The 20,123-nt window shown below is 48.3% G+C and overlaps 1 protein-coding gene across 6 annotated transcripts in view; it reads left to right on the top strand.

Annotated features, from left to right (window-relative positions):
• Positions 1 to 20,123, top strand: part of MYO9B (myosin IXB) — a 126,396-nt gene that overhangs the window by 85,849 nt on the left and 20,424 nt on the right. For 5 of the 6 annotated variants that reach the window (XM_048497514.1, XM_048497515.1, XM_048497516.1 and 2 more), the window contains 4 exons: positions 3,183 to 3,272; positions 15,660 to 15,699; positions 18,606 to 18,728; positions 18,844 to 18,924. In XM_048497514.1, coding sequence (XP_048353471.1) covers positions 3,183 to 3,272; positions 15,660 to 15,699; positions 18,606 to 18,728; positions 18,844 to 18,924 — 334 coding nt within the window. The remainder of the gene's footprint in view (positions 1 to 3,182; positions 3,273 to 15,659; positions 15,700 to 18,605; positions 18,729 to 18,843; positions 18,925 to 20,123) is intronic. The other variant, XM_048497518.1, reaches the window with a different exon arrangement.

The raw sequence follows: 20,123 nt of genomic DNA, 5'->3' as shown, positions 1-20,123 counted from the left end.
CAAAGAAAACTCAATGCGCAGCACGTTTCCCTGTTCAGTAGTCATCAAAAATGTCATGGCAGAGCTGTTGTTTTGGGGTAAATCCATCGTGCGCCATTCGCAGAAATCCAGGAGAAAGCTGGATCAGGTTAGCCTCCGAGTTTTCTGGGAAGCAGAGAAAGAGTCAATGCTTGTGACACTCTTCAGCAAACGGAGGATATTTATTTGTCATTGGCTGGGTAAAGAGGCCCCATAGGCCCAGCTCTGAAGTAGGCTTGAAGATAATTTACGAGCCAGGACAATCATATTTTTGCTTATGGGGCAATGCGTTATTCAGCATTTAACATTTGGTTTTAAGCCTTTTCAGAGGTTAAGAAGAAGAAGAGGAGTTTGGATTTATATCCCCCCCTTTCTCTCCTGCAGGAGACTCAAAGGGGCTTACAATCTCCTTGCCCTTCCCCCCTCACAACAAACACCCTATGAGGTGGGTGGGGCTGAGAGAGCTCCGAGAAGCTGTGACTAGCCCAAGGTCACCCAGCTGGCGTGTGTGGGAGTGCACAGGCTAATCTGAATTCCCCAGATAAGCCTCCACAGCTCAGGCGGCAGCGCTGGGAATCAAACCCGGTTCCTCCAGATTAGATACACGAGCTCTTAACCTCCTACGCCACTGCCGCATAGTGGTTTTCTTCCCCCTTCCCCCACCTCAGTTGGACACTGCAATTTAAAAACTTTCCAAGATCTTGCAGTGACTATTAAGAGAGGTTTTATTAGTCATTTAAAATATCACTTCAGCTGACTGAACTGTGTGATCTTAGAAAGAGCTTTTGCCGCTGTTTGTCAACTGGAAACACTAAATTCTTTCCCGGCTTCCTCTTCACTAGAGTGGCTCCAACCGGTTAAGCAGTTTTATTGCAAAACAGCCGAGCCAGCCGGAACAATAAATGTTCATAACACATCCATGCCTCTGGAAGGCTCTTTGCGGATAAGTTTTCTCACAAGGCGTGAGAATGTTTAATGTTTACCATCTGCCCAAGAGCCACATTCGGCTTTTCTATCTTAGTGACTTCTGCTCCGTTGCAGTCAGCCTGTAAAGCAGATTCTGAAACGGTTATGCCTTCTCATAAGAATCTCGTAAAATCTCTGGTGGCACCAGCCACACACCTGAATTGGATTGCCGATCAGGAGCGGCAGTGGCGTAGTGGTTAAGAGCAGGTGCACTCTAATCTGGAGAACTGGGTTTGATTCCCAGCTCTGCCACCTGAGCTGTGGAGGCTTATCTGGGGAATTCGGATTAGCCTGTGCACTCCCACACACACCAGCTGGATGACCTTGGGCTAGTCAGAGTTCTTCGAAGCTCTCTCAGCCCCACCTACCTCACAGGGTGTTTGTTGTGAGGGGGGAAGGGCAAGGAGATTGTAAGCCCCTTTGAGTCTCCTACAGGAGAGAAAAAAGGGTATAAATCCAAACTCCTCCTCCTCCTCCTCTTCTTTTTCTTGTTCTGCCTGTAGTGTCCAAAAGTTATTTCCCCCCCTGAACCTCACTGTTCAGAGGTTACAGAAGTTGCAGAAGTTTTAGTATGAATGGCGACAAATAATTTTTCAAAATTCATAAATTTCAGAATAGGCTGTAACTCCTTCCAAACCATTGGGAAGGGGTTCCATGCTGCAGTTGTTCTTTAAACCTTCAGTTTGTGCTAATGTCGAAGCTTAGACGCTTTGCCGTATCTCTTGCTGCGTGACTCTTTACACCAGGGGTGTCCAACTCCGGCACTTCAGATGTTCATGGACTACAATTCTCATCAGCCCCTACTGGCATGGCCAATTGGCCATGCTGGCAAAGGCTGATGGGAATTGTAGTCCATGAACATCTGAAGCACCATAAGTTGCCCCCACCCCACCCCCCGGCCTTACACTCTCAACCATCAGAACCAAACTAGATGCATCTGTTGTAGCTCGTGTATCTAATCTGGAGGAACCGGGTTTGATTCTCTGCTCTGCCACCTGAGCTGTGGAGGCTTATCTGGGGAATTCAGATTAGCCTGTGCACTCCCACACACGCCAGCTGGGTGACCTTGGGCTAGTCACAGCTCTTCTGAGCGCTCTCAGCCCCACCTACCTCACAGGGTGTTTGTTGTGGGGGGGAGGAAGGGCAAGGATATTGTCAGCCCCTTTGAGTCTCCTACAGGAGAAAAGGGGGGGATATAAATCCAAACTCTTCTTCTTCTAGACTGTATGGCGTTTCTGAGCTGCTGCCACCATTTTGCCTGTGGAATTCTGTCACTTTATAAATGTTGCAGAGGCCTGGCCCTGCTTAGGAAATGTCGCTGGGGTGAGCAAAGGGCCCCTCCTTTCTTCTCTGTAGTTCTGAGCAGGACTGAGGCTCTGTCCCTTTTTTAAAGCGACAGATTGAGATCACGGGGAATCAGTTTGTTTGTTACAGCTTATAATAGTTGGTGAATGTTGCTCTCACCATTAAGGCATCCAGTCCCCCTTTCAAGCCAGCTAAGCTAGCCACCGTCTGGAGATCCACAAATCACTGATGCCGTCTGTGAAGGACTTTCTCTTGCCTGTCCAAATTCTGCTGCATCCTGTGGTCCTCTGGCTGTTCTAAATTCTAGTACCATGTTTCCCCGAAAATAAGACAGTGTCTTATATTAATTTTTGATCCCAAAGATGCTCTATGTCTTATTTTCAGGGGATGTCTTATTTTTCTGTGTTCTGTTCGTCGGGCATGCTTCCAGACAAAAACTTTGCTACGTCTTACTTTCGGGGGATGCCTTATATTTCGCACTTCAGCAAAACCTCTACTATGTCTTATTTTTCGGGGATGTCTTATATTCGGGGAAACAGGGTAGTTTGTGGTCCTTTTGCTGGGAAGATGTCACTTAATGTCAGAGATGGGGATTTGGGATGAGCAGGGACACATCGGGTGGGAAACAGGCCAAATGTCAGAGGTGCAGTGAAATAGAGCAGACATTTATGAAATTACGCATCCCGACGCATTTTGCGTTAATGTGAAATTTTACCAATTTTAAAAACGTTTGCCCTCTTTCATTGCACTCTGGGCAATTTTGCCTCCTTTTCCCTGATGACTGGTGATGCTGTTTTGTTTTTCTGTGGGGTTCAATGGCCCATCCTCCTCCTCCTCTTCCTCCTCCCCCTCTACTCAAACGTTCAGCTTCTCTGCATGTTCCCTTTTTGCAGCTGCTCAGTGCTTGATTTCTCATTTGATTGCTCTGAGGATTTTGATATAAGCGCTTTCGAAGACATCCTAGCCTCGTATGAAAGCAAGAAGTAAGTTGGGAGAGGCAGACTGCTTTTCCCTTCGCAGCCGGGGAGGCACGTTCCTGGGCAGACGGACCTTCTGAGGATGCCGAGCACAGGAAGCGAGAGAGGCGTTTTTAAAAGGGCAAAAGAACGTAGCTCTGTGGTTCCCAATCACTCAAATCGCTTCAGCTGTAATGCCATCTGTGCCGTCTCCTGTTCCAAGTTAGCTTGGTGGAAGAAAGTAGCAATTGCGATGCTTTTAAAGATACAAAACCTTTCAGGAGGCCACTTAACAAAGCCAGAAAGTCTTTTGACTGCCGGTGCATCTCAGAGCAGGCCACTGTGGTGCCTCTGCCCAGGTGTGCCTTTCGTATTTCTACTGTTGTTTCCTTGGTTTTTTATTTTATGTTATTTTGGTTTGTGCCTCTCTGGAGGGTGGCAAAAGGTAAGTGTGTGCTTGCGCTGGGGCACGGCCTGTCTGTCGCATGGTGCATGGTGTACGAGCGGTGGCATGCTCGGAGTCTTCCCAGGCTGACTTTGGCCATTAAACACGCAGTGGAGAAATTGGCAGGGGGAGGAGCAAGGGTGGGCTGTCCAAAAAAATAAACCTGTTCCAGCTCCTCAAACCGAGTTGGAAGGGAACCTAGCAGGGTCCGTAAAGTTAAATTAATTTCAATTGTAAGTACACACTGCAAATAACATTGTGCATTCTGTTGTATGGAAAGCAGAAGACAAATTCTGCCACCAACTGTCATGCTGAAAGCAAGGGCTCTCCTTCATATTATTTACCTTGCACAAAACAATTGTTGCTTGTCCTGAATTTGTTCCAGTTGGGAGCCATCATGTCTTTGTGCCTTATGCAGATGGGCAGTGTGGTTTTACTTGGGAGTAGCAGATGTAATTAGTTCTTTATCTTTATCTTTATTAACCTTTAATAGGCATAGATAGATCAAGATTTACACAGACACATTCTGCAGTCTCAAGTATAGTTCAATAGCAAGGAAATAACATAACTTGTCAATTGACTTCGAGGGATTCAAATCATTTCAGATTTTTTTTTAAGAAATAGCCAGAGCAAATGACAGTAAATAGCCCTACACATCAATGTAAAAATACAATCTAATATAAAATTGCAATAAAAATAGATCTGTTTAGCAAGTTAAAAGCAAAATAATACAGCAATAGGTATCCTACCGTGCCTAAATATTAGACAGATTGGAGAAGATACCCATCTTTTATAAGAAGTTCTATGTTTGTTTTATGTATCATATTTGATATTTAAAAATTTGATTCTGTGCCAAATAATAATGAACCAATTTGGTTTAGTGTACTGGAATAATATATTTTTAAAAAATACAGTTAAAAGTAATAAAATGGGAATAAGTTAGCACTTTAAAATGGTTGTCTGGTATAGAGCTACCATACGTGTTGTATGAGCATTGTAATCTCCAAGAAGAAAGCGTATGGCAACAGTAGGGTTAGAAATTTTCCTCACCACTAATAAAGGGTGGATTAATCTGAGATGCGCATCTGCATTTATTTGGCACTCTAGGAGGACATGGGTAAGAGAGTCAGTGGAGCCACAGCAACAGTGTCTTTGTTGTTTTGGAATTTGGTGATACCTTCCGTTGGTATTTCAATTGTAAACATTGAGGTTGGGCGATACCGAACCTGTCCCAGCTCCTCAAACCGAGTTGGAAGGGAACCTAGCGGGGTGCGTAAAATTGGATTACTTTTAAATTTAATTTTAAACACTGAGATTGGGGGTTCGTTTTTAAAAATTATTCTGCCTGCTGTATCTTTAGAAATGACGTGGTTTGCAAGAATCACGAATCCGTCACCAAAGTCAGTACTAGTCATTTCTTCAAACCGCATCTTGGACCCTTCACCCAAATGCACTGAGTTAAATCTCGGTTTCGACATGAAAATTAACAAAAAGAAGAATCAACTAAAATGTGGCATTCCGCAGACAACACTCGCACAGAAATTACAAAAGGAACAAAGAGGTCTCCTTGGCTGATTTCTAATGATGTCAGTGCAACCACTATCTATAATATTAGTTCTTGTGCCAGTTATGAGCTTTTAAGCTCTGGATTGGATCTGGATCGTGGGGGTGTTCCTTCCAGTGCGAGCCTTCCCCTGATGAACGAAGCTCCGGGGACAGCAAAAGGAACTTTGTGCTGTTGGAAAACACCCCTGCTAACAGGATCTAGTTGTAGATTCCCCATGCCAGCCGTCTTGTGCAGGTAATTCCATATTTAGCTGATCAGTTCCCAGTCCTTTCTTCCGGCCAGCCCAAGACATTCAGCTTTTGAGGAAATGATCTTACTTAATGTCCTTGGAGGTGTATGAAGACGGCTGAACAGAAATCTTAAATTGCACCAGCTGTTCCTTGTAAATTAATTAATTAATTATTTAATTAATTATTTATTTATTTATTTATTTATTTATTTATTAAATTTAGTATACCGCCCTATCCCGAAGAGAATCAAGGCGGTGTACAGATTGAAATATCAACTAAAACAGCCATATAATTAAAACAACAGTAGCCCAGCATACATACAGAAACCCTCTAATGCGAAATAATGGGTCCTGATGGTATTAGGGCCCATGAAGTGATGTAGGGCAAAAGGCTACAAATGGAGGTTGCTCAGGCAGAGCCTTTGGCCAATACTCCTGAATAGGCTAAAGATTGTACTATCAATCCATATGCCTTTCTATCAACTGCTTGCAGTTTGTGGTGCCACTCTGGGAAAGGATGAGACCAGGAGCTTTATGATTGTCCCTGTCCTAGCACCTCCTCCTCCAACTCTGCCTGCTCTGCAGAGAAAAGAAGTTAGTGGGGTGGATTCCGTACCGCATATTTATAACCAAATGCAGTTGTCATAAATGAACCTGTTTTCCTTTTTCCCCTTCGCACGTGTGCCGTTTACACGTTCGGGAAGCAAGCGGAGCCCACAAAAACAATTCAGGTGGCTCTCGCACTTTCGCACGAAAACGTTCTCTTTTTTTAAAAAAAATTTGTCCGTAATGCATGCATAGCTGCAAACACGTACAGAAATGAAACCCCGCAGCCATGCCATTTATCCTGCAATCCGATTGACTGCACGGGCATACCTCTGCATGTTCAACACACTATTTTTTTAAAAGAGAGAGAGAAAGGGACTTTCCTGCAATGGCCAGGCAAGAAGGAATGTGTTGCTGTACTTGTATGAGTGAAATGGCGGGCATACTCGCTGCCACGGAGAGAAAACACACTTGGGGGGGCTTGTGAAATGGCAGGCGCTCAGAGAATCAGCCTACAACAGTGGTGGCGAACCTATGGCACGGGTGCCAGAGGTGGCACTCAGAGCCCTCTCTGTGGGCACGTGTGCCCAGAGTTCATCATGTGGGTGGGGCGGAAAATCACCCCCCCCCCACACACACACACATATCCAGACTGTCCTGGGCACAATCCTTTACCTGGGAGTAAGCTCGGTTGCTGGCAATGGGGCTTGCTTCTGAGTAAACTCTCCTAGGGTTGTGATTCACCCATTCGAAGCTTTGCATGGTCGCTTCACCAAGCTTACTCCTGAGTAACGTGCACCTCGGAGCCAACCGTTTTTCCTAAACGAAAACCTCAGCATTCCGGTTAAATTGCCGTGTTGGCATTTTGTGATAAATAAGTGGGTTTGGGGTTGCAATTTGGACACTCGGTCTCGAAAAGGTTCGCCATCACTGGCCTACAACATGCTGAAAGAACTCCCCAAAATGGTGGGAGGGTGTGCAGATTCTTCCTGAAATGGTGGACAGCGACGGAAGCTAAAGTGAACGGGAGGAAGGGAGGAAAGCAAAGCGCCTCCTGCCTCTCGGTTTCGCGCAGGAGCACCTTCAACCCAGCGTCGTGCGAGAAGTTTGCTAGTTTAGCGATTTTTGTAGAACCCGGGTTGAAAGAAATATGACGGGCCTGAGTCATTTTGGGGAGAAACCTGTGTAAAGTTCTTCCCCAAAACACTATATATCAGTGATGGCGAACCTTTTCAAGACCGAGTGCCCAAATTGCAACTGAAAACCCACTTATTTATCGCAAAGTGCCAACAGGGCAATTTAACCTGAATACTGAGGTTTTAGTTTAGAAAAAACGGTTGGCTCTGAGGTGCGCGTTACTCAGGAGTAAGCTTGGTGAAGCAACCATGCAACGCTTCAAATGGGTGAATCACGACCCTAGGAGGGTTTACTCAGAAGCAAGCCCCATTGCCAGCAACCAAGCTTACTCCCAGGTAAAGGATTGTGCCCAGGCCAGCCTAGGTGTGTGTGGGGAGGTGATTTTCCGCCCCGCCCACATGATGAACTCTGGGCGCGTGTGCCCACAGAGAGGGCTCTGAGTGCCACCTCTGGCACCCGTGCCATAGGTTCACCACCACTGCTATATATAATGTCCTGAAGACTTTATATTTGCGCTGTGCGGAATCCACGCAGAAGTTCTCAGCCCACAGAGCAGAGAGCATAGCGATTGCTCTGGAGTTGATAATAGCCCGTTGGTTTCGGTTGGGGGAAGACGTGGCCGCAGGGGTGGAGGTGCCTCCACCTTTCATCAGAGAAGCAGTCCAAATCCAAATCCCAAACCTTTATTAGGCATAAAATCGGTGTGTGTCATGAATTCCAAATACAGTAAAAAGATCATTATTGCACAACTTGCAGTACACAGAGTAAAAATGTAGCAACAGCTTCAGAGATTTCAGCATTAGAGTTATTTAGAAGCTTAGCCATTTTTACCTTATCAGAAAGGAGCATAAATCCTGTTGGTAGTACAGTTCTCAAATCAGTTCTGATGTTGTTGTATTTTGAACAGTGAAGCAGAATATGAGAAAGTGAATCAGTTGTATCAGGACAGAAATGACAGCAACGCTCATTTTGTGGGATATTAGAGAAGCGACCTTGGAGATGTACTGACGGAAAAGAGTTACACCTTGCTCTAGTCATGACCCATCTGCAGTTGTAATTAACAAGATGATCCAGGTATATAGCAGGGCTAGATTTCTGAGGGATAATCCCAAAGAATATTGGAGAGCAAGAGCTTTGCGCTTTGCTCAGGAGAAATTGATATTCTTGATCAAATAATCTAAACTTTAAGCGATGGTAAATCTCCGGAGCGGTGAGCATTTGTAAGGCCTCCCAAGAGAAGCCTAAGGAAAATATCTTTTTTTCAATATGTAGCCGCCATTTCGAAAGCTGAAGCGCTCTCATTTCTAACTGGAACAAACTGTTAGGGTCAGTGCAGAAACAAAGATGCAGCCAAAACTTAAAAGTCAGAGAAGCAGTCATTCGGGGCTGTTGGCAAGCCAGGCCGTCACGGACGCTCCTCCAACCAGCTCTCAGAGTTCGTATCGTGCTCTGGGAGGCTGTGATTGGCTGCAGACTTGATCTCCTGAACTGTGCTAGTGCTTGGGGATTTGGGGGGGGGGGTACTTGACTTGAGCCCCCCTGGGGTGTTCTACAGATGCTTTGGAGTGGTGTTATGTTGCTCTGCCATTGGGGCCGTTTCGAGGCGTATCTAGGAAATAATGGAGCCCAGAGACAAAATCTTAATTTTCCACCCCCGTCCTCCGTAGGCATCCGGGTGTATCGCCTAGAGCCCAGGTCTACTGCCTGGAGCCCGTGTTGGCTTCCAGGTCTACTGCTCAGCTTCCAGATCCACAAGTAGGGTAATGTTCAGGGGTATTTAATTTGTCCCTTGGCGTGGCCTGTTTCCAGGATGATCGATGCAACTTGGCTCTACTAGAGCAGCAGTGGCGTAGGGGGTTAAGAGCTCGTGTATCTAATCTGGAGGAACCGGGTTTGATTCCCAGCTCTGCCGCCTGAGCTGTGGAGGCTTATCTGGGGAATTCAGATTAGCCTGTGCACTCCCACACACGCCAGCTGGGTGACCTTGGGCTAGTCACAGCTTCTCGGAGCTCTCTCAGCCCCACCTACCTCACAGGGTGTTTGTTGTGAGGGGGGAAGGGCAAGGAGGTTGTCAGCCCCTTTGAGTCTCCTGCAGGAGAGAAAGGGGGGATATAAATCCAAACTCTTCTTCTTCCACTACTAAATCAAAGCACTTGGTTGGTGCAGATTTGATACCAAAAGGTCAGTTCGGGCAGCAGGAGTCATTTTTGGCTCGTCTTGATCCAGGAACACTTAAGTCAGTAGGAGGCTCTGCCTTTCCATGCATTGGGTAGGTGAAATCCCATTAGCCTTTGGACCAGTGGTTCTCAACCTGTGGGTCGCGACCCCTTTGGGGGTCGAATGACCCTTTCAACGACCCTTTCATGCTGACCCCTGCCAATTGGCCATGCTGGCAGGGACTGATGGGAATTGTAGTCCATGAACATCTGGAGAGCTGCAGGTTGCAGACCCCTGCCATATTGGCCATGCTGGCAGGGACTGATGGGAATTGTAGTCCATGAACATCTGGAGAGCCACAGGTTGCAGACCCCTGCCATATTGGCCATGCTGACCCCTGCCAATTGGCCATGCTGGCAGGGACTGATGGGAATTGTAGTCCATGACCATCTGGAGAGCTGCAGGTTGCAGACCCCTGATATATGGAAAAGTCACTGCAAGAAGACTGGGGTCCTCCTCATCTTCGATCCTCTGTACTCAAAATGATTCCAATTCCAGGTCACTCTCCCTGGGACTAGCCCAGGCTAAAAAAAAGAAGTTTGGCCCCTAAAATGTGCACGTTTAAGGCCTCGTCAGCCTGGGATTTCTCACTTTGACCATCCTCAAAGCATGCTGGGTGAAGATGGGGCTCACCTGTTTGATTCCTGGTGATTCTCTTTCACAGCTGTCGTGTGTGTGTGCGTGTGTGCGTGTGTGTGTCTGTACCCGCATCTGTCTTGGATCTGTCTCCCGTCCCCTTCCCACCGTAGGGATTTGCATGAGCAAATAGTCAGGAGCATAAAGGGACTGCCCAGGCAGGGTGAAGATCCCCGCGGGCTTATCCAGTCGCTCGGCCCGTCGCCAGCAGCCCCGTTGTTGCCACTTCCTGTGAGTTTGGGGTGGTGGGAGAGGAGGAGGTGGGAGCAGCTGGAGCCCGGGGGGCGGGGCTTTCTTTGCTCTTTCCTGGTCTTCATTTTTGCTTTAGGAGAAACAAGAAACAAGGAACAAGGTTGGCCCAACCCCAAAAACTTGCCACACAACAGGAATTGCACAAGGAAGTGTTAATACCAACAATGACTAATGTGCATATAGGCAATATTCACAAAATAACATAGTCAGGAATGATTCCATGAGTCCATACGGTTCTCCCTCTATAAATATTTCATTCACAGTCACTTCATGTTTGCTTTGCAAATCGCTGAGAACAAAACAGATCGGGCGGGACCAAGCAAACGTTTGCGCATGACGCCAAAGCTCGCGTTGCATTCATTGTCTGTTTGCCACTATCTCCCGGCCTTGTTGCAGAGTTGGGATTGTGCAGGAACTGGAAACATGGGAACAGAGAGCTGGAAAGGACCCCATTGTGATTGCTGCACAATGCAGGAAATTCACGGCTAACTTCTCTCCCCCCCCCCCACCGCATACACACACAAACACACACACTCCCCCAGTGACCCCAGCTCTATGCCCAGAGGCGTATCAGAGGGAAATGGCACCCAGAGACAACTCCATGCAGGCAGGGGGCGGGGCTCTGGGGTGGGGCCACACCCTAGAGCCACACACCCCAGCCTCTGCGCAGGCTGGCTTTTGCCCCAAAGCTGGCCTGCACGGGGCGGGGCTCGGCAGCGGGCGATCCAGGCTGGCACTGCCCACCCCCGAGCCCCGCCCCCAGCTCCCTGCGGGCCGGCTGGGGCGCATGCCGTTTGGTCATGTGGGGGTCACCCAGCGCCCCACCACGTGACCAGAAGGCGTGCGCCCAGGGACACGAGTGACCCCATGTCCCTATAGCCGTGGTAGCGAACCTTTGGCACTCCAGATGTTATGGACTACAATTCCCATCAGCCCCCTGCTGATGGCCATGCTGGCAGGGGCTGATGGGAATTGTAGTCCATAACATCTGGAGTGCAAAAGGTTTGCCACCACTGCCCTATAGGCTGTACGCCTCTGTCTGTGCCGAGAAGAAGGCAGAAAATCTTCGAGGATCCTTCATGACTCCAAGGAGGCGATTAGCATTACGCTGAGGATATCAGAAAGGGCCAGGGGGAGCCGAGCGCTGGCACATTTGTTTCTGCCTTCCCTCTGACTGTCTGCCCAAGTTCACAGGATCAGCCTTCCTCTCAGACGGCCATCTGGCCTCCGTTTCAAAATCTCCAAAGGAGGAGAGCGCACTGCATGTTGGGGAAGCTTGTGCGACCCTGGAACTGCTCTTACCATCAGGAAGTGGTGTAGGAGGGGTTGGGGAGCTGCGTGTATCTAATCTGGAGGAACCAGGTTTGGCGGTTCTCCACTCGGCCACCTGAGCTGTGGAGGCTTCTCTGGGGAATTCAGATTAGCCTGTGCACTCCCACACACGCCGGCTGGGTGACCTTGGGCTAGTCACAGCTTCTCGGAGCTCTCTCAGCCCCACCTACCTCACAGGGTGTTTGTTGTGAGGGGGGAAGGGCAAGGAGATTGTAAGCCCCTTTGAGTCTCCTACAGGAGAGAAAGGGGGGATATAAATCCAAACTCCTCCTCCTCCTCCTCCTCCTCCTTCTTCTTCTTCTTCTTCTGGCTAGCGAGAGCTCTTTTGATTTAATTTCAATTTGTGGCCTTGTGGGTAGAATTTCTCCCCTGGAACACACAACCTTTGCATCAGTGCGCATGGGGAGGGGGCCCACAGATGTTAGCCAGCTGTTTCTTGCAGCTGCCAGCAAACCTCTTCCTCCCAAGCTCTCTCGCCCATGGAGGGGTCTTGTGAAGGAGGTGAACATCAAAAGAGACCCTCAGGGTGGGAATCTCTCTGCCGCTGGAGAACCAGTTTGATAGGGATGCTTTCCTGTGGCAAGAGATTTGCAGACATCTCTTCGGGGGGGGGGGGGGGCACGTGATGCTGCCGTTAACCAAATTGGGACCACATTTGCTGCCAGTGGAATCAGTTTTCTAGGTTTTCTTGCAGAAGTCTTCCCAGGGTCTGTTCCCCAGGACATTCCACCCGGAGGTGCCAGAAACAGAACATAAAATTCTTGCGCGTAGAGTTCAACTTTGCCAAGACACCCCCTCCCCCGATTCAAGAGACCTCATACTGAGTCAAGTCAAATTTGAGTTGTGCGTAGCCGAAAGCCATTACAAAATAAGCGCAGTAAGAACCATAAAACATTCCAATCAAAGTAAAACAGTAAAGTTAGCGTATTGTCGAAGGCTTTCACGGCCGGAATCACTGGGGTGCTGTGTGGTTTCCGGGCTGTATGGCCGTGTTCTAGCAGCATTCTCTCCTGACGTTTCGCCCGCATCTGTGGCTGGCATCTTCAGAGGATCTGATAGTAGGAATGGAAAGCAAGTGGAGTATATATACTGTGAGGTCAAAAGGTGAGGCCATCTGAATTCTGGACCGCTCTGACAACCACTACGTCAGACTACACAGAGAAGCCATTGAAATTCACAAGCACATGGACAATTTCAACAGGAAGGAAGAAACCATGAAAATGAACAGAATTTGGCTGCCAGTGTTGAAAAACTCTAGAATCAAGACAGTGACTGATCAGCTCCACACAAACTCAGGACAACTATAGACTATAGCACTCAAAGGGAACAAAGACCAGAATACTTCTATTCAGATCCATGCACCTATTGACCTTCATTGTTACTCCCATGCTACAGACTTCTCTGTGACTCACATGCCAGGCTACTCTATTCAGATGGCCTCACCTTTTCACCTCACTCCACTTGCTTTCCATTCCTACCATCAGATCCTCTGAAGATGCCAGCCACAGATGCAGGCGAAACGTCAGGAGAGAATGCTGCTAGAACACGGCCATACAGCCCGGAAACCACACAGCACCCCAATAAAGTTAATATTTCACCAAATGCTAAAAAGCGACAAATTACCAATCAACTGAGACACCCACACTAATAGATCCTTGCTCTCTTTGAGATCTCATTGGCCCTTATTGGTTTTTTTTGCTGCCCAGGCAAACAGAGACATTCTGTAAGTCATAGAAGTATCCACCACCATGTGCAAAAGGGGAAGGTACACAACCACAGGGCAAACAAGAGATAATATAAGAATCAGCATCTGATAGTAAAAAATATAATCTTTTCAAGGTCAGATTGCCAGTTTAAACCTCTCAGTAATCTGTCAAGAAATTGGGCCCCGGGTCCCATGTACAGTGGACAAGATAAAACATATTTATTTATTTATTTATTATTTTATTTATGGGATTTTTATACTGCCCAACCCCCGGAGGGCTCTGGGCGGTACACAACACAGATTCTACATATAATATATACAAACAAAACCCCATTAAGTTAAAATAATTTAAATTTAAAATTTAAAACACAGCGGTAGATTCAATAAGAAATGGCGTCAGCAAAACCCAAATTAAACCCTCCCAAGGAGGGGGAAACAAAACAAAGAAAGTGGGTCCCCTAGATGGCAAACACTGAAAATACGAAATCCCCCACAAATGAACCTGCAATTTCTCGCCCGCCACAAGGTGGCGCCCTGGGCAGCTGCCCACTTTGCCCAATGGGAGGAACGCCTCTGGTAAGATTGGCTAAAAACGGGGTTGTGGGGTGGTCATTTTGAACAGTTTAAACTGTGATGAAAAGCTGGGTTGCAGAATTGTCATTCTGTTGATTCAGCTATCCAAGCTTTACGCCCAGTCCTAATATTGTCGCTTGGGTTATTCAATAAATCGGCATACCAGGTCAGACCGCTGACCTGTGGAAACATCGGTTGGATGCTGCTGGCGTGTTTTGCCGGCGACGGCCCTTTCTCCTGTGCAGGAGTCTCCTTGAGTCCTGCCATTAGCAGAACAGACCTATGGGCCCCACCCAGAGGTGGAGCTACCAGGGGGCCGGGGAGTGAGCATTGCACTGGGCACAGGCACCCCACGGCACCCCTGTGTGCCCCCCTGCCCCCACACTTACCTTATTGAAACAGTGCAGGCTGGAGAAGCGGCCTATTCTTTTCAGGCTGAAAACGGCCTGGTGGGAACTACACTTCCCAGGAGACCGTGCGAGCCCCAGGGTCTCCTGGGAAGTGTAGTTCCCACCAGGCCCTTTTCAGCCTGAAGGGAACAGGCCGCTTTTCCAGGCTGAACTAACGTAAGTGCAGGGGTGGTGGTGGTGGTGGAAAACATAGAGTGCGCACCGGGCACAGAATGGCCCAGCTATGTCTCTGGCCCCACCCAGTATTCTGTTCCCTGGCTAAGAGGGCAGACAGATCCCTTCTCAGCCCTGCTGTCTTTGAAAAGGGGATGCCACACTTTGAAGTCCATGATGCTTAATATAATCAATCCACAGTTACCTCCCTAGCTGACTGTTCAAATGAATTGTCCCTTAAGCAGCAGTGGCGTAGGAGGTTAAGAGCTCGTGTATCTAATCTGCAGGAACCGGGTTTGATTTCCAGCTCTGCCGCCTGAGCTGTGGAGGCTTATCTGGGGAATTCAGATTAGCCTGGGCACTCCCACACACGCCAGCTGGGTGACCTTGGGCTAGTCACAGCTTCTCGGAGCTCTCTCAGCCCCACCTACCTCACAGGGTGTTTGTTGTGAGGGGGGAAGGGCAAGGAGATTGTAAGCCCCTTTGAGTCTCCTGCAGGAGAGAAAGGGGGGATACAAATCCAAAACTCTTCTCTTCTCTTCTTCGTAAAAAAAACAAACTCAAAACACCCCAGCCCCCTGCCATTTCACTTCTTCTGTTTGTTTAAAGATTGGTGGTTGCTTCTGAGCTCTCTGGAGAGCGGGAGTGTCTAATATTATTTATCATGTTGTCCAAAAATAACACGCTGAGCTGTTCTTGCCTTAAAAAGAGGTACACAGTGGCCACTAGACGGCAAGAACACCTTGTCTTGTTTGAGTAGCGATGTCGATCCGGGTAGCGTTCTTGTGTTTTTATTTCTGTAGAGCAGGGGTCTGCCACCTGCGGCTCTCCAGATGTTTGTGGACTGCCATTCCCATCAGCCCCTGCCGGCATGGCAGGGGCTGATGGGAATGGTAGTCCACGAACATCTGGAGAGCCGCAGGCGGCAGACCCCTGCTGTAGAGTCTCAAATTATGACTTTTTACAAAAAAGACGCGAGGCTTTAATAACAAGCCGAGGACGGCCCGCCAAACTTGCAGGGATTGGCAACACAGAACCCGTTAGCTGGAAACTCCTTCCGTGACCCTTCCCTTAGCGCCCCCCCCCCCCATCATTAAAACTGCTGAGCTTTTGCACCTCTTCGTCACCTTTGTGCCGTCTGATTTACAAATCGCAGCCTTCGAAACCTGGCCGGCATTTTCTCACTGTTAATTTTTTTTAATGTTTTCACAGGAAGAGTAGAGGGGCCAAGCAAAAACAGCTCATCCCAAAGGTAAGGCTGAATCTGCACGCGTCCGAAGTCCTGCCTCTGCGGGAGCGGGGCGGGCGGGGAAGGGGCGCACGCGTGCATTTGTATGTAGTCACGCTGCGCAAGCAAGTGAACTCCGTCCAGGGATCTCTACTTGCATTTAAAATGAAGTCCTAAGTTTCTAGGAGCAGCAGTGGCGTAGGAGGTTAAGAGCTCTTGTATCTAATCTGGAGGAACCGGGTTTGATTCCCAGCTCTGCCGCCTGAGCTGTGGAGGCTTCTCTGGGGAATTCAGATTAGCCTGTGCACTCCCACACATGCCAGCTGGGTGACCTTGGGCTAGTCACAGCTTCTGGGAGCTCTCTCAGCCCCACCCACCTCACAGGGTGTTTTTTGTGAGGGGGGAAGGGCAAGGAGATTGTCAGCCCCTTTGAGTCTCTTACAGGAGAGAAAGGGGGGATATAAATCCAAACTCCTCCTCCTCTTCTTCTTCTTCTTCTTCTCCTCCTCCTCCTCCTCCTCCTCCTTCTTCTTCTTCATGACGCCCTGTGGCAGTTGTTAAAGGCAATACATTCTCCAGCCAGGGTTCCCTGAGGTGCCCACCAAGGTGCCATTGAGGCATGTCCCAGGGGTACCAGCGGCTGCTTACTGCAGCCCCCACCCCCCCCCTCATTTTTGTGGTGTCTCCCACCGGCGCCAGCAAGGACATGGAGCTGGCCCATGGGGCAGGGCCTGCCACAAGGTCAGCAGCCACCCCACCCCCAGTGCTACCCTTCACCCTGGGAGGGGAAGGTGGGGTGTGTGGCAAGCAGGGGCAATGGGAGGGGAAGGTGGGGGGTGGCGGCAGGGGTACCGTGAGATATGAAGAGTGAGGTCAAGGGTACCCTGACCTCGAAAAGGTTGGGAAACACTGTGTTAAGGTGTTGTATTCCATGGAGGTTGAAAAGGATTGCAGCAGGGGTGTCCAGCTCTTGCTTTCCAGATGTTCAAGGACACCAGCACTCTGGTGTCATACAAGCTTCAAGGGCATTTTGCAGCAGCCAGAGTTTTCAGAGCAGACTGCGGTCTCTGATGGCTCCAAATCATTGCCATTTATACAAACTGTTATACATTTTGGAAGCACAGACATTTGGGATTTACATTCCATCAGCCTTGCAGCTTGTATGAGACCAGTGCACATCCGGGTTCCGGTTAGCTTAGTGGACTTTTGTTGCATTACACAGGATCTTTGTTTTGTATTACACAGGATTTTTTATCAGTGTTAATAGGGTCTGTATTTCAGATACCTCGTGGCACTGTTGTATTGGGGTGCTGTGTGGTTTCTGGGCTGCATGGCCGTGTTCTAGCAGCATTCTCTCCTGACATTTCGCCTGCATCTGTGGCTGGCATCTTCAGAGGATTGAAGGAAGAAACCATGAAAATGAACAGAATTTGGCTGCCAGTGTTGAAAAACTCTAGAATCAAGACAGTGACTAATCAGCTCCACACAAACATAGGACAACTATAGACAATAGCAACCAAAGGAAACAAAGACCAGGATACTTCTACTCAGATGCATTCACCTATTGACCTTGCTATCTTCATTGTTACTCCCAGGCTACAGACTTCTCTGTGACTCACATACTAGGCTACTCCATTCAGAGGGCCTCACCTTTTGACCTCACAGTATATATACTCCACTTGCTTTCCATTCCTACTATCAGATCCTCTGAAGATGCCAGCCACAGATGCAGGCGAAACGTCAGGAGAGAATGCTGCTAGAACACGGCCATACAGCCCGGAAACCACACAGCACCCCAGTGATTCCGGCCGTGAAAGCCTTCGACAGTACACTGTTGTATTGTTTATGGTTTTGGACATGTACTATACTTGTAACGAAGACTTCATCTGAAAGCAGACCGCAATTGCTGCGAGCCTTCGTCAGCATAATTTTTATTAGGTTTTTCAGGTTGTCAAATTAAAGAGTCCTGCGGAACTGTGGAAAGGACACCAGGAATCTTGTTTGCTTCCGCAGCTCCCCTTTGATAATTAAAAGAATCTTCACCGTTATTCCTTTCCAAAGGAAATGCCGATTGCATTTTAAAGAACTGGTGGACAGGCGCACAGATTTGAACAGCGGTGGTGAACCTATGGCACAGGTGCCAGAGGTGGCACTTAGAGCTCTTTCTGTGGGCATGCGGAAAATCACCCCCCCACACACACACATCTAGGCTGGCCTGGGCATGATCCTTTACCTGGGAGTAAGCTCGGTTGCTGGCAATGGGGTTTGCTTCTAAGTAAAGAAGAAGAAGAAGAAGAGTTTGGATTTATATCCCCCCTTTCTCTCCTGCAGGAGACTCAAAGGGGCTGACAATCTCCTTGCCCTTCCCCCCTCACAACAAACACCCTGTGAGGTGGGTGGGGCTGAGAGAGCTCCGAGAAGCTGTGACTAGCCCAAGGTCACCCAGCTGGCGTGTGTGGGAGCGCACAGGCTAATCTGAATTCCCCAGATAAGCCTCCACAACTCAAGCGGCAGAGCTGGGAATCAAACCCGGTTCCTCCAGATCAGAGCGCACCTGCTCTTAGCCACTGCTCTTAGCCACTTCGCCACTACGCCACTGCATGGTTCCTTCACCAAGCTTACTCCTAACACGCGCCTCAGAGCCAACCATTTTTTCTAAACTAAAACCTCAGCATTCAGGTTAAACTGCCGTGTTGGCACTTTGCGATAAATAAGTGGGTTTTGGGTTGCAATTTGGGCACTCGGTCTTGAAAAGGTTCGCCATCGCTGGATTTGAAAATGTGGAGGCAGGCAGGCTGAGGATTTTTAGCTCACTTTAACAGAGGACACTGCCCCCGTGCTTTCGGTATTTGCTGACTTCCATCCTGGATGGATGGCTGCAGCCTCCATGTGCTTGGGGGTGTAACAATGGCCCAATCTCTCGCATACAGAACCTGCTGGATTCCAAGTCCTTGAAGCTGATTGTGAGTATGACGTTGCACGACCGGACCACGAAATCCTTGCTGCACCTACACAAGAAGAAGAAACCGCCTAGCATCAGTGCTCAGTTCCAGGTGAGAGGAGGTCCAGTTCGGGGCTTTTCTGTTTGGCCTCGGGAAGCGGGGCTGGGGGACTTGCTGTGTGGGGGAGCAGCCCCTGACAAACTCCCTCCTGTGTGACTCATTCCAGACTTCCCTTAACAAGCTCCTGGAGGCCCTGGGGAAAGCTGAACCATTTTTTATCCGTTGCATCCGCTCCAATTCAGAGAAGGTAGGTAAACAACGCTTCTCAATGAGGGGTGGGTTGGATCCAGATCTTTGGGGCTGGATTCTAAGGTACCCTTTGACTCCTGAAAAGTGTATTCCATTCATAGAACATCTTGGAGTCTAACTCTCCCAGAGACACCCTGCCTTAGAGGCAGCGAGGGATTGGAGGCGGGGGGTGGGGTGGGTCTTACTTGAAATTTATGAATGGGAACGTGCGTCTTGAAGAAAGTGTCAAAAATCGGACCGAAAAAATTATACAAGACCCACGTATGCTGCTATAGTGGCTTCAATGTATTACACACTTATATTTCTCATCATACATAAAATACAATATAAACAATGCTTATTTGTATTTCTATTCCAATTAGACTCCTTCGGAAGGAGCGCTGTAGTCTCTTCCTGCGTGCTTAATCAATTCGCACCCGGTTTAGTCCAACGTATCATGAAAGATTACAATCTTGTTCTTGATATGTTCATATCCAAATTAATGGTTGTGGAATTATTTTCCTGACATTTATAAAGTTCTTATCCTTCAAAGTATATCACTGTTCTGGATACGTGGCTGAAATCTTACATGATCTCCTTCCGGAGTCCATTTAAAGGAGCCTTGTCCCCAATGCGGAGAAACAATCAGCAAGCAGAAGCTAGTCGCGTAACTAAAGCTTTTCGGTGCCTTCTTCAGTGCTCCATATTTGTCATCGTCCTTGTTTTTCTAGATCTTGTCTCTCTCTGAGTAGGTATGCGGGTGCGAATTGATTAAGCACGCAGGAAGAGACTACAGCGCTCCTTCCGAAGGAGTCTAATTGGAATAGAAATACAAATAAGCATTGTTTATATTGTATTTTATGTATGATGAGAAATATAAGTGTGTAATACATTGAAGCCACTATAGCAGCATACGTGGGTCTTGTATAATTTTTGTGGATCTTACTTGACCCTAACCTAGTGGCCATAACCACATGATGGGGTAGTGAATTTTGTCAGTTGCTTATTTTGTTTTCTCTGACGCCAAAGGACCCAGTGGCGTACCGCCCATTGGGGCAAAGTGGGCAGTTGCCCAAGGTGCAGAAATTTAAAGTCACGTGGGGGCGGCCTGATTTCTAAGCCCTGCCCACTCTGGCTAAGCCCTGCCCACTCTGTACGATGGCCCACAAGCCACCAGAGGCAGAGCAGGAGGACAGGGAGCTCCGCCTCTGGTGAACT

Source organism: Sphaerodactylus townsendi, linkage group LG05 (genome assembly GCF_021028975.2).
Source record: "Sphaerodactylus townsendi isolate TG3544 linkage group LG05, MPM_Stown_v2.3, whole genome shotgun sequence".
Classification (NCBI taxonomy): Eukaryota; Metazoa; Chordata; class Lepidosauria; order Squamata; family Sphaerodactylidae; genus Sphaerodactylus; species Sphaerodactylus townsendi.
This window is presented reverse-complemented; position numbering and strand designations above follow the sequence as displayed.